Raw genomic sequence first — 16,254 nt, forward strand, 5'->3', positions numbered from 1 at the left:
ACCCCTTAATACCCCCCCCCCAAAAGAAAACTACAATTCCCCAAGTTCCTGTGATGAGGGATTGGTTGTTAAACCACTCTGGGAAGGGAACAAGGGGGTCTCCTGTCACCTCACAGAACCCTTACAAACTAGCGCTCCCAGATATCACGACCATTTAAAGTGGTATCATAGTGCTTCAAGCAGTGAAGGCTGCCCAAGACTCCTGTCTGAAACTTTGGAGAACCACTCTTGATCACTGTGAAGGCAATACAAAACCTTTTTCTTGGTATAAGGCACCTTCCAATGTTTCACGGCAGAAGGGCCTCATTAAGCCTCAGACGTGAAGCCTCCTCCAACAAATGGAAGTTACTAGGATTCGTGCCGTTCACAGCTAACTTATCCTATTGATTTCAATGAGACTTAAGTGACTATGATTAGGATCAATGACTGCAATCCTGGGTCCAGCTACTCATACAAAGTCTCACTGAAATGAATGGGCACAGCCAACTGCACTTGGGTTCATTCACAACCAACGGACATGACTTACCAAGTGCTGGTGCTGCACAATCTCCATTCATTTCAGTGAAGCCAGACTGGAAGCTTCCTGCGAGGCCTCGCTGGTATGAATGGAGGCCCATGTTTGCTGCGCCACTCCCAGTCACAGCTAAGCTTTGTATTATTATTATTATTTATTAAATTTGTATACCACCCTTAATCTGCAGATCTCAGGGTACCAGAACTTTGTTCTGAATGCATCTAGGTAATATTTGCAAACACCATGCATCAGGCACTTAATTTTAACGGCTATCAGGCAAATTTAGTACATGGTGAATCACCACTTCTTCAGTGCACATGGTTCTGGAATAAATTATTCACTTTGCTTACAGAAAAAAAACTTCCAACAGAACTTCATCATTGTCATCATCATTTGAAGGTAGAGGTTCTCCTCAATCCTTCCACTTAGTTCCAGCCCTCCTCCATGGGGCTTGCAGGACATTCTAAGACAAGGTACCAGAGACTGGCGTGCAAAATCAACACAATGCTCGCAGAATAGAATTGCCTGGGATTAGCTTTCTAGAGCTGATTGCTCAGCGAAACTGCCATATTTAAACCCTCAGGAGTTTCCCAGCAGGATTTTAAATCTAATTTATTTCCCTAGCCTTTTTCTGAAAGTTACAATGTCTCTTCCACCCACAACTCTGTTACAGTCAGTCATCCTTTTGGGACTAATGACACTCTGTGTCTCCAGGTTTACACCAATTCTGTCCAAGGAACAAGAGGTCCTAGAATTCTAGTGACTTCCAGAGCCAGTTCAAGCACAAAAGTTCTTATGCTGAGGTCTACTTTGACATTGATCTAAGTCAACTAGGAACATAGCTGAAGAACCTGTGTGTGTGTGTGTGTGTGTGTGTGTGTGTGTGTGTGTGTGTACTTCATCCAGCAAAGCAATTCCTGCTGGGGCACAAAACTATTTTGCATTAAAAGACACTGCTGCAAATTCCTTGTAGAGATTCAATCAGCATCCCAATGGCTTGTGATTTTGCTCTCTTCATAGTAACATGCTTCTGCGCAGCCTTCCAGTTAAGGTGCTTTCCCTTCCTTAGAAGGTTTTTGTGTGTGTGTTTGTGTGTTGAGCTACACTGCCCCACCATTCCACTATTGGAAGGACAGCATATGCTAAAATTGACGGAACAACAAAAACATGTTCAGAAGCCGTATGTGCCAGTTCTCTCTCTTATCTCCCTCCTTTTTCCCCACCCCCCATAAGGGCCTGACTACTACATCTCCATTTCTTGATACGTGAAGGAAAGCTTGCTACTTTCAGCAGAAAAAAAATAAGCTATGGGAAGCAAAGGCTGTACATTCAATAATAATGCATTTATGGTGGATTTGTGTTCATCATTCATGTCAAAGCAAAGTCTGAGCCTTTCAACCTGTTTTACTTAAAAAAATGAATATACCACCCAAATGTTTAGTCTTGTATAAGTAAATATCAGACTCTTTTAAATCATTCGTGTTTTACATGTATAGATATTCTAGACACCTTGAATCATCCAGGTAGACCCATTGGGAATCACCACCAGTCACTTGCCATCCACAAGGTCATTTTAGTGTTCCCAAGACATGGCTGTTAGCAGCTCAGTACAGCAGGCATCATACTTCCTTACTGCTTTTGGGACTTCCTGTCTTGACTTGACTTCCAGTCTTGACTTGTACAGGATGGTCTCGAGACCATCATTCTATGGGGAAAGTTGTCTAAGAGAAAAAAAAAAATGTAGCATGGGTAAACTGTTGTTACTAGTTTTTCCATCTCTTATCCCACCTGTTTGCATAACAGAGGAAACAGCATAAATTTGACAGAGAGCTAATTGGTTCCCCCACACAGCTGGTCTTCATAAAATAGTGTGTAATTACTCTATTCATCCCCATTTGTCCTACTCAGTCCTGGGGCAAGATCTGAAATGGGCAATGTTTGATTTAAAGAGCGCTGACCTGTTGATAGTATATCTCTCCAAATCAACCTTGGTAGATGTCTGTCGTTGTCATGCTTTCAGTCCACAAAATAGATTCCAAAGACATCACGTCCCAGAAAATAGATTCCTGCACTCCTTGTTGGCACCGCCACAACCTCTGTTGTTGTTTGGGCAGAAGTGGCTCTCTGTGGTAGGTCATGTCCTGCACCCGTCAGGCAAGGAGTGGGCAGTGCCAGAAATTTCAGAAACTGAGTCCTCAGAGTGAAATGAAACTTTTGACAATGTGATCCGTTGCTTGGCTTTAGCAAACAGCGACCTGAAAGATCTCCCGGCCTTTTTTTTAGGGCTCAGAGGAGAGCCTAAGAGATGCAGAAAATCATGATTTTCTTTATTTCTCCTTCCCGTTTCCTTTCCCCTCCCCTTCAATGTTAATTAAATACTTGGAAAGACTTGGTGCTCAATTCCCCCCTGCTCAAAAGGTTCTTAAACAAATGCCAGGCGAATGTCCCAATAAACTAGGAAAGGAATTGCTCCCCCACCCCCATTGGCAGCTAATGATGGGATGGACATGCCAGTGGACAAAGGGGATGGCAGGGCAAATTTGGGCTGGAGAGATGATGTGCCAAATCTATTTCAAAGCCCATATGCTAAAGAATATTGGGAGCACTATAATAATTGTAGAATACTCCCCCCCCCCAAAAAAAAAAATCACAATGTCATCTTTAGTGAATTACTTTTAAGGCATTGCTTAGAACTGCAAAAATTTAGTTAGGGACAGGTTTATGCCACTTTAAGGCGAGGATATGAGGAGGCGTAAAAACCAATGATTTCTGCATAAGCGTATCTGGCAGAGTGCTACTGAATGCTATGCCTTTGTGGTCACAATTCTCTTTGATTTTATAATGTCCCCTATTTGTTTATCTGTGCCACTGGTTCTGGACCCTATGTGAATTGCCCCTCAATGTCCTCCTTTTACAGAAAAGGCACCTCCTCCCGAAAAGAGAGAGAGACGAGGCTCCCACAAAATTTCAAAATAATAATCGGTTAAATTATGAGGAATTTAAATGTTGACTACATGAAGGTGCGACTCAATAAAGGTGATTATACTGATGGATGGGTGGAAGTGCAGATGGGGAACCGAGAAGGAGATATTTGGATTAAAAAGGGGGGGGGCTCCAGATAATTACATTGATAGATTGATAAATATGGCAAATATATGGCTGGAAAGGCAGATGGATGGATAATTAGATGGATGGATAATTAGATGGATGGGTGAATGGGCAGAACAGTGGTATGATTATACTGATAAATGGGAGACGCATGACTTGCTGTTCTGTCAATTTATCGAGATTGAGGAGTCACTCTGAGTTTAAAAAGAGGGGAGAGGAAGCCGGGCACACCCCGGGCTTCCTCTTAATGTGCTCTCAACAGTGGAGGAAATCTCTGTCTGAATGTGTGAGCGGACCATCGTCCCTCCCAGCCCTCATGCTTCCATATACAATCCATATGCTAGGGTGGGAGGGAATGGGGCAAGAGGATGGCATTGGAGGCAGGATTGCAACCCCATCAAAACATCCACCCAGACGGAAGCGAGTTGAAACCAGAGTGTAATCGGACACTTAGAAACATGAACAGGTATGTACAGTGTTACAAGTAGAAAGAACAATCCTTTTGCTCAAGAGACACAGAGATAATAGGACACTTTTTGACTTGCATCCCCCCCTCCCCAACTTCCTGTTGTGCATCATCTCTCAGGACCAAGAGGTCTCATTCTCCTGGGGCAATTTTTGGGGCGGGCTCCACTGAGGATGGTAAAATGAGAGGTTGACATGTTTTCTTTTTCTTTTTAATATATAAATAGGGTATTTTAGAAGGGTGGTGGGGTCAAAGGGAAGGAAAATGAAAACTAATTCTGCTTTTGGGAAATGCCCATGATTGGCCGATCCTGAATGGGTGCTTGACCTGGAACCCAGCTGGTCCTCCCCCTCCCCTTCCGGCAGTATGTTCAAGCTGTAGACGGCTGTTGCTGTTTCTTAACCCCCTCCCACCCCCCAGCAGTGTGGATGGTTAAAAGTCTGTGGTGTGGGAGAAGCCAGGCGTCATCTGCAAGGACCCTCGCTTTTCTTATCAAAACTTGAGGAGGAAATGAGCAAAGAGGGTGCCTGATAGCCAGAGGCAGGCCATCGCTCTGGAAGCTGCATTGTTGCCATCGTGGACTGCTCCTGGGCCTGGATCAAGTGAGACAAGAGAGAGAGAGAGAGAGAGGTAGAGAAGCTGGTTATTATTTCAAGGATAAGGGGTGGAGGGTCATAGCTCAGTGGCAGAACATCTGCTCTGTAAGCAGAAGGTCCCAGATTCAATCCCCAGCATCTCCAGATTTTGGGAGACACTCTTGCCTTAACTCATTGAGAGCTACTGCCAGTTATGTGTAGACATTTCTAGGCAACATGGACCATTGGTTTTGACTCAGTATAAGGCAGTGTTTCTATGTATTCAGGAGACAGAGAATTCAAGTATTTTTCAAAAGTGTTGGATGGAGTGTCTGGGATGGGCAGTGTTGGTTCCAGGTTTGGGGTGGGGGCCTTGGGTAGAATTATTTCAGGGACACCTCCCTCCAATATCAAAGCAGTGCCTCCTCCTTTGTTGACACACTGAAATTCCTCGGCTGTATTGCTGTAATAGGAACTTGCGTGAGATTCATTTACAACTCATTCTCACATAGGACCTACTTCAGAAGTAACATTAGCCCATAGTTTAGCAGTATGAGAGCATGCTTCTGTGCTTCTGCTTCATCTCTCTTCCTCCAGCATGCCTGTGATAAGGAATTATTTGATTCCTGGTTTAGCTAACCATGGTTTATGGTTACATGTGAAAGGGGTGAACTCTGGTTAGTTAATAAAGTTTAAACTCTACAAACTAAGGTATGTTGAAACATACCAGGATCAAACCATGATTTCTGATCCTGGCTTGTGCCAACAAACAGAGTTCCCCATTCAGACATAATGAAGAATGTCAGGAAGCAGATATTTTCATTCTCTTTCTTGGGGCCATACTAGAAGATAGGATATTCCATGAGTCCAAGGTTGCGTTCAGACACTGGGAATACTGCATTAGTTGTCCTGATTATAATGCTGGCACTTCTGTCTCTTTTTCTAAGGTTCCATTTACACTGCAGTACCTGTTGTGCTATGGAACTGTGGCTATGCTAAATTCCATTTGCACCACTGGGTGTGGTGTGAGCCAACTACAAATGTCACTGGATGGCATCATGACTCCCCCACCCTTTCTGCACATGCATTCTTCCATTGCCCCATGATTGCTCCATGAAAAGAGCAGAAAAGCACTTTATCCTGGTATACTGCTCCACATTTTGTCACTTTGCACTCACTATGTTGTGTATTAAGAGGGCTGCAAATGGATTTCCCCCACCTGGAATCAAATAACATGGAAATGAGCACTAAACATGCACCACATTCCACTACCTTTATGGAAGTGGCTTTTATGTTGTGCGAAAGCTCACATATAACATGAAAATTTGTAGTTAGGAAAACATTGAGGGAAATGGAATAAACTGCCACGTGAATGCAGCCAATGGCTCAGTGTTGCTAATTCATGTCAGATGAACCCAGCAGACAAAAAAAGTGGGATATAAAGCAAAATCTGCTAATATATCATACTTCTCAGAGTGGCCACACAGAATAAGATAGAAATAAAGATATGTACGGCAAAAGACCAAGCAATCCTACCATAAACAAATGAAACGGCAACAATTTAAAATATAATACAAAGAACTTGGCAGCAGCAAGACATTGAGGGCTTGTCAAAAGAGAGGTTTTAAGTTTAAAGGGGAAATGGGGTGGGGGGAAAGAGAGGTTTTAAGAGGGAAGGAATTCCAGACCTTTAGCACCACCACTAAAAAGGCCTTGCTTTTTGTGCTTGCTGACCAAACAGCCCAAGTTGATGGTATGGAAAGCATGACCTGCAGAGCTTATTTTAAGCACTGTGCCAGTCTCTATGTGGGAAGAGAACTGTCTCTTGCTTTATTGCTTTCTCCAACCTCCTTCTTCCTTACTTTGACTGGGAATGCAATAAATGGTAGTGCCTGTGCTGGGAAAGGAGGGGACCACAAAGCATATTTCCCTTTTAAAGGTAAAGGGACCCCTGACCATTAGGTCCCGTCATGGCTGACTGTGGGGTTGCGGTGCTCATCTTGTTTTATTGGCTGAGGGAGCCGGCGTACAGCTTCCGGATCATGTGGCCAGCATGACTAAGCCGCTTCTGGCGAACCAGAGCAGCACACGGAAACACCATTTACCTTCCCGACAGAGCAGTACCTATTTATCTACTTGCACTTTGAGGTGCTTTTGGACTGCTAGGTTGGCAGGAGCAGGGACCGAACAATGGGAGCTCACCCAGTCGCAGGGATTCGAACCACCGATCTTCTGATCGGCAAGTCCTAGGCTCTGTGGTTTAACCCACAGCGCCATTGTAAATTGGGGATAGGGAACCTGTGGCCCTCAATATGTTGCTGCACTGCAAGTCCCACCGTCCCTCACCACTGAGCATGCTGGTTGGCACCAATGTGAGCTGAAATAAAATAAAAATCTGGAAGGGTACAGGAAGGCTGTTGAGAGATTTGCAAAGCTCACAAGAAATCCTCTCGCTAACTTAAGAGCTGCATTGCCCCCAAGCTACCCCCTCCCACTCCTCACCAATCCCCACTGCAACAATTAGCAACCAAAGAGGCTGGCAACCCTTTGTGCTGATTGATTCATTAATCTGTAATTTTATTGCAACACTGATTGACTTGGAGTCTTGGAATAGAACACATCTGTGCCGAGCTCCTCCCATCTGGAACTCTTTATGAAGTAACTGCTCTTAAATGTTTTACACTCTTGTAGTTTCATTCTCTAGTGAGTGCTTCCCCCTCCCCAGCCCCCATCCGTTCCTGTCCCTCCAGTCTCAGTACATGCAAAGCACTGCTTTCGGTTGTTGTTAAACTAGCTGAATGGCACTCGTCTAATTAAAAATTGATAATGACCACAGTGCACGGGTAGACTGCAAAAGGAGACCGCGGCAATACAGGCTTGGATAATGGGACTGCCATTCCTCTTTCCCCTCTTTTTTCTTTAATACCGGGGGATAGTTCCAGTAATGATGCATTGATTTTTATTGCTTCCCTTTTTTTAAAAAAATGTATTTCCAGCACACACAGGTTACGAGCGGCTGACTCTTGCTTTTGGGTCTCTGGCTCTATAATGGGGCTATGATGGGGATTGCCAACCTGGTGCCAGGGGGCACACATCTACCTGCAGAGACCTTGTCAGTGTACCTACCTGACAGGTTCCCTCCCCCTGTAGACGTAGGTTTGTAAGAGACATTTTATTGTAGCCATTAAAATATGTTGTGGCATATGTGGTGACTAGGCTCACATTCACACCATATGTTTAAAGGGCTATACCACTTTGAATAATCATGGCTTCCCCATGAGATTTCTGGAAGGTGCAGTTCATTAGGGGTGCTGAGAGTTATTAGGAAACCTCCCCATTCCCTACGCAGAATTACAATTCCCAGACTAAAAACCAATCCTTCCTCACAGGGAACTCTGAGAATTGTAGTTCTGGGAGGGGGAATGAAGGTTCTCCTAACATCTCTCAGCACCATTAATGAACCACAGCTCCCAGGATTCTTTGGGAGAAGCCATGCCAGTTGAGAGTGTTATCATAGTGCTTTGAATTTATGGTGAGAATGTGCCCCCCAAATGTTGGCAAGCCAAAGTTGTGACATTCGTGAATGGAAAGCAAACAAGTAGGAAATACACCGGTAGCCTGTATCTCTTTCTACATACATAGCATGTGCTTCTTGGAGGTGCCTCCCTGTGAAAAAATCCTGCATGGGAATTCAGTCTTTCTGCACTCTCATATAAACTGTCTACGGGTTTCATCCACAATATTGCTAAGTAACGTGTTCTGCCAGCACAAGGATTTCTGCTTGTGCAACAGGATTTCCCTCTCCTTGCCCCATGTACCCCATATATCTGCTGTATGGGTTCCCACAACTCTCTGGAGCAGATTTGGGGAGGGGGGTTGCATGTGGGGGGAAAAGATGGGGGGATCTCGATGCTCAAGCACAAATCTTTTTGCTGACGATATGTGTTAGTTAGATACCGCCGTCCATCTGCACCTCTCAGACTAATGGGCAGATCAAAGAGCTCTTGGTCACCAGATTTTGTGCTTTCCCAAAGCTCTGATGCAGTTCTTGCTTCCAAAATAATTACCAAAATGTATTTGAAAATAGGCAGTTTGGGAGATAATGCATTTAGAAATGCATATTTGGAGAGAGAATAGGTTTTAAAATGCATTGCTAAATGCCTACTTTGTGGGATTTTGTGCTGATATTGTTGTACCAGCTGAGCAAAGAGAATTTTCTTCCCCATTGAGGAACACAGCTCACTCCCTGGCAAATTTTCTCTTTTGGCTCCCCCCTTACACAGACACTGCCACCCACTGAAAGGGCAGAGTTTCTAAGAGTCTGTTTTCCCCCTCAGCCCTCTTCTGTTCACATGTGTTTATATCTATATATCTATATATTCACATTCTTCTTCTGACTTTAGACATCAGTTTTCATGGTGGCTTACAAATGTAATGATGAGGCATAACAATACGAGACGACAATGTGATTCAAAGCAATGAGGAGCAACATTTAAAGGCAGCACACAGGCCATATAGCTTCATGCAAACCCAGGAAACCCAGGCGTGAGCCTCAAAGGGAAATTGAGTCAAGGAACAGCAAGGATGTCTGCAGATGCAGTAAGTGGGGTGAGTGGATAACTGTGGGGCAGAGAAGAAACCAAAGCAAAACAGGGGTTGTGCAAAGTCTAATTAGCGAGGGGTGATTCTGCAATTTCAGTTTCTTATTTTTCCTGACGCGGGTGGTGCTGTGGTCTAAACCACTGAGCCTATTGGGTTTGCCAATCAGATGGTCGTTGGTTTGAACCCATGCGACAGGGTGAGCTCCCGTTGCTCGGTTCTAGCTCTTGCCAACCTAGCAGTTTGAAAGCATGCCAAAAAGTGCAAGTAGATAAATAGGTACCACTCAGGCGAGAAAGTAAATGGCGTTTCCGTGCGCTACTCTGGTTTTGGTGTTCTGTTGCGCCAGAAGCGGCTTAGTCATGCTGGCCACATGACCTGGAAAAACTGTCTGCGGACAAACGCTGGCTCCCTCGGCCTGTAAAGCGAGATGAGCACTGCAACCCCAGAATCGTCTGCAACTGGACTTAACTGTCAGGGGTTCTTTATCTTTACCTTTAAGCTCAGTGATCCACATTTCCACATTGCTTTGCTTTTTTTTTTTTAAGTTCTCATGAAAAATTATCAGCATTCTCATGCAAATTTTGTGTAGTTTTTACCTGATATGCACATTTGGCAGAGCACACTGGTATGCCAGATTCACTAATAGATGCATTTTTGTGCATGTTATGAAATGAAGCAAGATAATTGGTTTGAAGTGGGGGAGGAAATCACTAAGAGGTGACATTTCCCAGATATTTCCAACTGGTTTTCTTACTGAATGGTGCTAAATGTGGTAAAACCGATATTTATCTGCATTCAGATAAGCATTTATGTTGGGTGGGGGATTCACTAAAAGAAGCCCCCAAATTGTAGTAGCCATATGTAGAGGCAGAACTGAAGGGGGAATCCATAATTTTTGAGCTGCGCGATACAAATTTGACCCATGCTTTTTTAACACTGGAGATCTAGCCTGTTTATGATGCGCCTAACAATTCCCCTTCATCGCTCTTAAATAAATGCAATCAGCAAAAATCGCAGCAAAAATCAAAGGATTCTTTAAAGAAAAGAGATTCAGGGGAGAGAAAGGCAGGAAAAGAATCCTCGGTGCATAATTATACGCCAAGTTAAATTTCTAGATGCTCAGCCGCAACCTGAACTTTAAAAAGGAACAAGAAGTGAGCTTTCTAACCTCATTAATTTTAAGACAAGGGGATAACAACTATTGTAACGGCAAAAAATTAAAAATAATGGCAGGAGAGAATCTAATTAGCTCCTGTGTTCCTGAATAAGTGGAGAGTTACAAACCCATTTTCTGCAATGAAAAACCAGCTTAGCCAAATTGTTTCATCGCAAACAGAACTTTTATTTTGCTTAATTACAACAGAATGCAGCATTGTGTTCATGAGCATCTACCCAGACAATCTTTGTAGAGCAATTCAAATGAGTTTTGTTGTTAAGGGGAATTCAGCGTTCTCCTTTCCTTTTCCTTTTCCTTTTTTGTGTGTCTTTCTTTCCTTGGTACTTGGAAATCAAATATGGTTTGTGCTCATTCAACGCTGAGATTGGAAGTGTTTGTGAGTCTTTCTATAGAGGAGGGGGAGGCTAATTCAAGTCTGGAGCCAAAGGCAGCACCATTCTGCAAAAAAAGGGAAAGGTGGAGTGGCGGAACAGCAATGCTCTGTGTCTCTGCTGACATTAGCAAATGCTGAACTGACTGTGTCAGAACTAGGAATGCTACGACTAATAACCAGATGCCAATGATTCGGGAAGAAGGGGTTGGGGTAGAGAATACTCATCAGAAATAAAATGTGAAATGTCTGCATTTTTTTTCTAATGGGTTGACATTTTGCAGGTTGGGGAAAATGTAACAGAATCTATCAGTGCTGCTGTCAGCCAAAAGAAAGCCAGCCCTATGATTCAATCCCTCCTCCGTAACGAACTTTGAGATGGCAGTGGGGAAATCCTCATTTAAGGTGAAACGGAAAGGCCCTCTTTCTATCTGAAAACATGGAATAATGCCAGCTTCCCATAACTGAGCAGTTTTCATTACGTGGGCACTTCTGACTTGAATGGTTTCAGATCTCGGGGTTATTAGCAACCCGAGCCATTGTCAGATAGCATAATGCAAGCGTCAGGAAAACTTTTGCCCTCCAGATGTGGCTGAACTACACCTCCATCAGCCCTAGCAAGCATGGTCAATGGCTGGGGATGATGGGAGTTGTAGTTCAGCAACATTTGGAAGGCCAAAGGTTCCCCACACCTGATATGGAGGAAGACACAGTTGTAATTGTTTGGAAAAGAGTCATAGTAACTTGCTCTTATCAATGTGAAAATGCATGATGGGAATTGTAGTCCAGCTACATCTGGGAGGCCACAGGCTTCCCACCTGTACTTTAAAAGCTGGACTTGTTGAAAACATGTGCATTCGATTCCATTTTGAGGATTTGGGTGTGTTGAAAAATACAAAAAATAATATTTTAATATGTTAAAATATACCCCCACCCCCCCAAAAAAAAACCCCAAACCCCTCTGGCATCGCCATAGCTTATACAATTCGGCAGCTGTTCTAAAGTCAGCAAGGAATAACCCTGAGTCAGGTGGGTGATGCATCAAAACACTCAAGGTCTTTATTTCAGGCAGGCACTTGAGAAACAGATGCCACTGTGACCTTAGGCTTATGTATAGAAACAGAGAGAGACGTCAGTTCTATCAATACTCTCTATCTCTCTAGTCTGGCTCTGTGTTTTAATATTGTGTTCCCGGAAGTTTGGCTGAGATTTAGCAGACGTTTAGCAGGAGTATCTCAAAGAGAAAGCACTGCTACAGACTCCTTCCTCTCTGACTACTTTACATGCAAAGAACCATAACTGGGATTGCTTCTGTTATATTTTCATTTTTTGGAGGGATTGCTCTGTACCCCGACATATTGTTGTTATTGTTTATATTATTGTTTTCCCCATTTTTATATATAATTCATTTGTAACTGAAAATCAAGAAAACACACACAAAGAGGCTATAATTTGGGTAGTAGGGATGGGTCGATCTGCCAATTTAGGGTCTCTTTGTTTCTCATTTTTCCAAAGATGTTCAAGGAAATTATATAACATTTTAGTGTGGATTTCTCCAGATAAGCCCCTTTTTCCCCCTCATATGCACCTTTGACTAACATGCATAGTTTTCCAAGCAATTTCCCCTAATATGATGCATTTTGTATGTTATTTTCACCAATACACTTCCATGCACACTTTTAGATGCATTTTGTAAACATTGTTGGGGAACGTCACTGCAAAATCTGGTTAAACGCAAATTTCAAAAGATGGCTGTGTTTTGGTTCTGTTACTGTTTCAGAAAGCTGCTAAATTCGCTTTTAAATGTGAACTGAATCAGAGATCTCCCTCGTCCCTATCTCATAATCACGAGCATCAGCATTTGTGAAAGTGGGCTGCTATACGCAGAAAACATCCCTTGCATATATTAGTTCTCCCTTTGCCCTTCCAGTTCCTTCCCTCTCTTGCAGTGTCAATATTTAGCTTTTACAAAGAGAGAAAATCTCAGTGCAGCACTTAGATTTAAGTGCTATACAAATAAACATCATTTGGAGCAGATGAAGTAGCAGGCAGGCAGCCTGTCCGCCGTTGTTGATCTTCTCTGTGCACTCTGAAGCCACAGGGGAGTGCTGAACTTCCTTGACAGTGGACAGCAGTAAGGCATTGTGCCCTAGAACGCATTCCAAAATTCTATGCAACAGGTAACATAAGAACAGCCTGCTGGATCAGACCAATGGTCCATCAGTGGCCAAGCAGGTGCCATTCAAGCACAAGAGCCCTCTGCCGCCCTCTGGTTTCCAGTAACTGCTATTCAGAAGCATTGCTGCCTCCAACTGTGGAGGCAGAGGATAGCTATCCTGGCTAGTAGCCATCAATAGCCCTCTCTTCCATGAATTTGTCTAATCCTCTTTTAAAGCCACCATGGTTGAGGGCCATCACTGCATCATGTGGGAGCGATTTCCATTGTTAGGGTTTCCAATGGTAGCAAGCAAAACTCTGTGGGATGAGAGCAAAGGTTTATCTAGTCCAGAAATCTATACTGTTGGGATATTCCATTCCACGTTAAGAACAGGCATGCTTGTTGTGTGTCACATGTCTGTTTACACTCCAGCACAGCTTGCTGTGAACTTCCGTTTGTGTATACCTTTTGCTTTAGCTGTCTTGCTTCGGACAAGAAGGAGATCAGACAGTTTCCTTTTGTCCTGATGTATGCTGAATAAACTGCTTGTAAATATGCTCACACAACTTCTCCTGCTACTTCTGTTGAATAGTGTTTACTCTGCTGTGTAGCATGCTCTAGCTACTGAAGCTCGGCTCGCAGATTCATGCCAAGGACTGGAGATCGCCTGGCACACTGGCCAGTGGGCTGGAACCAGCTGGAGGCCTGCCAATTGCCCCCATTTCCTTGGTTGCATGCCAACATATACTTTCTCCATAGGCAACCAGTTGCTTCTAGGAAGCCCACAAGGCAGTCCATGGAGGCAATAGCTGTTTTACTTGATTGCTCCCTTAAACCTAGTACTCACGAGGCATATTTCAAACTTAGAAGTGTGCATTTCAAAGATGGCTGCGTTCCACACGGGCATATTATTTCAGAAATTGTCTTGACTTTAAAGGTGAATTGGTTCAAATTTCTCCCCCATCTTTAGCTGCAGTGATCTTTCTGGGAGGTAAGAACACAACCTGCAACATTTTGTTATAGCACTCAGTTATCATGACTGACAACCACTGATATAGGTGAGCTCTGTGAATAAGAGGATGCAGGAAGATGTTCCTGAATCTAAAATGCCTCCCACAAACCCCACAGGCCTTAGTTCCTTCCTTCCAATGGCGCACCAGCCGGCTTCCCCAGCCGTAACACCCATCTGAGAAGCAAGCCCTCTCTCCTTTACTGCAAAGCGGTGTTGGGTTTGCTGCAAGCAAATGAAGGAAGGAGCCATGCTTGTACCAACCTGCTAGTGGTGGAGATTCACTTATCTCTAAAACAGAAGACACAATGGACACACAGGAAGGGGGGAAAAGGAAAAGGAAAGAAAAGGAAAGAAAATGTAGTTCATATTTTCAGACAGTTGAATGAATGAATGAATGAACAGATGGATTATTAGAAAGACGGCCCGTTTTATGTAAACAGAGATCACAGCAATGATAATAAGGATGTGACAGACATGACAACGTGTAACACTGCCACAGAGGGTGTATGGCAACCATCTAAGCACTGACAGCATCTACAAGAATCTCTGTGCATCTGTTTTGACAACCCAACATCAGAAAACGCCTTGGGTTTCCCAAGGTTTCCAGCTGGTGCATTCGCTCTGTGGTTTGGAAAGCCATGGGGAATGGGAAGTAAGCCTAGCCTGCTGGGGTTAAACCAAGTGTCTGCTCAGCCCCCAGATCCTTGCTTCAACTGCAGCCTAATAGGTGAGAGGATATAAGAACTGAAGGCGCTGCTGCTGGTCTGATGTGTTCCTTGAAGATCAACCCTTTTCCCTGCAGCTACTTTAATATACTTAAAGCTTCAAGCATGAGAGGATGATGCTGGGAGTATTCTGTTTAACTGCTGCTACCCTTAATGCCTTATGAAAACTCCCAGTTTCTCGTAAGATGAAAACACGAAACCGCAAACGTTCCAGTCCTTGTAAAGGAAAACCTTTAGGCTGCGATCCAGGGAGCAAATCTTGTTGAACTCAGTGAAACTTAACTTCTGAAGCAATAAGCTTAGGACTGCACTGTTTGTTCCCCAACAAACTCTGCTAGGTAATATTTTTAAATCTGGCCTATCCTAGAGATTTCAGCCTAGGACAAACCCCGCTATGCAATGATGGGATGGGCACTACAAAGGGGTTTCATGGTCAAGGGTCACCGGAGATGTGTTCCTGTCTTTGAAATCCCTTCTAGCAAGGCTCCACTGTTATCCCATCAACACAGAATCTCCATGTATCCCAATGGAAGGGGTACCTACCATACAGGATTATACTGGCATTGGTGTTTCCCATCTTGTTGATGGCCACACAGGTGTAGTTGCCATAATCCTTCTCTGATACATTGAAGAAGGTTAGTGTGGACATCCGGCCTTTGTTCTCAATTCTCACGCCATCCAGCCCATTGGCTAATCTGGAAGAAGACAACATCCTTACTTAATCAGTGTAAACTAGAAGTGGGATTTATTTCCCTCCCAGGATTATGAAGGGATGGGGTATAATGCAGAGATTGGTTTTATCCCAATGATGGGGTGCCTGTGACCCTCCAGTTTGTTCTGAACTACAATGCCCATCACCTCGCTGGCTAGAACTGCTGGGAACTGTAGTCACCACAGGCTCTCAGGCTCTGCTTTTGCTCCACCATCTTAGATCAAAAGGTTCTCCAAAGGCCTGGGAAAGGGCACTTTCTAAGGGCCATAGCAGACGTTATATGATAAACTTTATTATTTTAAAGATATGGGTCATACAATTAACTCTAGTGGGTCTACTCTGAGTAGGATACAAGCCATAATTTGTAAAGCACCAATAATAAGCATCATTGTTAGCTGTTATATTTTTTACCATTCCTCTGAAGAGCTCAGAGTGTCACACCGGGTGTTCACTTCTTATCCTCACAACAACCCTAGGAGGTAGACCAGGGTGTGCAATGCTGTCTGGCCCATTGAGCATCATGGCTCTGTTTGGCTTTAGAGGCAGAGTCTCTCAAATCTTAGTTGGACACTCTAACCACTACACTAGACTGCCGAGTTCCATTTTGTGGCATGTTATAGAGTTTACATCTGGCAACACAGCATTCTACATTTCCTAGAATTCCTCTTTCCTTGCCAGTGGCACCAGTCAATGACAAGAAGTGGGGTTTTGGGAAATACAGAAGGGCTATATCCAACAAAGTCCTACTCAGAGTAGGCACAATGAAACTGATGGGCCTAAGTTAGTCATGTTCATTAACCTCTAGGGTTCTACCAGCATTGGATGCAAACCAGAA

The 16,254-nt window shown here is 43.7% G+C and overlaps 1 protein-coding gene across 4 annotated transcripts in view; it reads right to left on the reverse strand.

Annotated features, from left to right (window-relative positions):
• Positions 1 to 1,838: 1,838 nt before the first annotated feature.
• The window catches only part of LOC307203635 (opioid-binding protein/cell adhesion molecule homolog), a 763,808-nt gene continuing 749,392 nt past the window's right edge, over positions 1,839 to 16,254 (reverse strand). For 2 of the 4 annotated variants that reach the window (XM_079954586.1, XM_079954585.1), the window contains 3 exons: positions 15,251 to 15,402; positions 14,244 to 14,270; positions 1,839 to 4,681 (listed from right to left, as the gene is read on the reverse strand). In XM_079954586.1, coding sequence (XP_079810712.1) covers positions 4,581 to 4,681; positions 14,244 to 14,270; positions 15,251 to 15,402 — 280 coding nt within the window. In that variant the 3' untranslated portion in view covers positions 1,839 to 4,580. The remainder of the gene's footprint in view (positions 4,682 to 14,243; positions 14,271 to 15,250; positions 15,403 to 16,254) is intronic. The other 2 variants (XM_079954584.1, XM_079954587.1) reach the window with 1 other exon arrangement.

Source organism: Podarcis cretensis (assembly GCF_951804945.1).
Source record: "Podarcis cretensis genome assembly, chromosome: 15".
NCBI classification, from domain to species: Eukaryota; Metazoa; Chordata; class Lepidosauria; order Squamata; family Lacertidae; genus Podarcis; species Podarcis cretensis.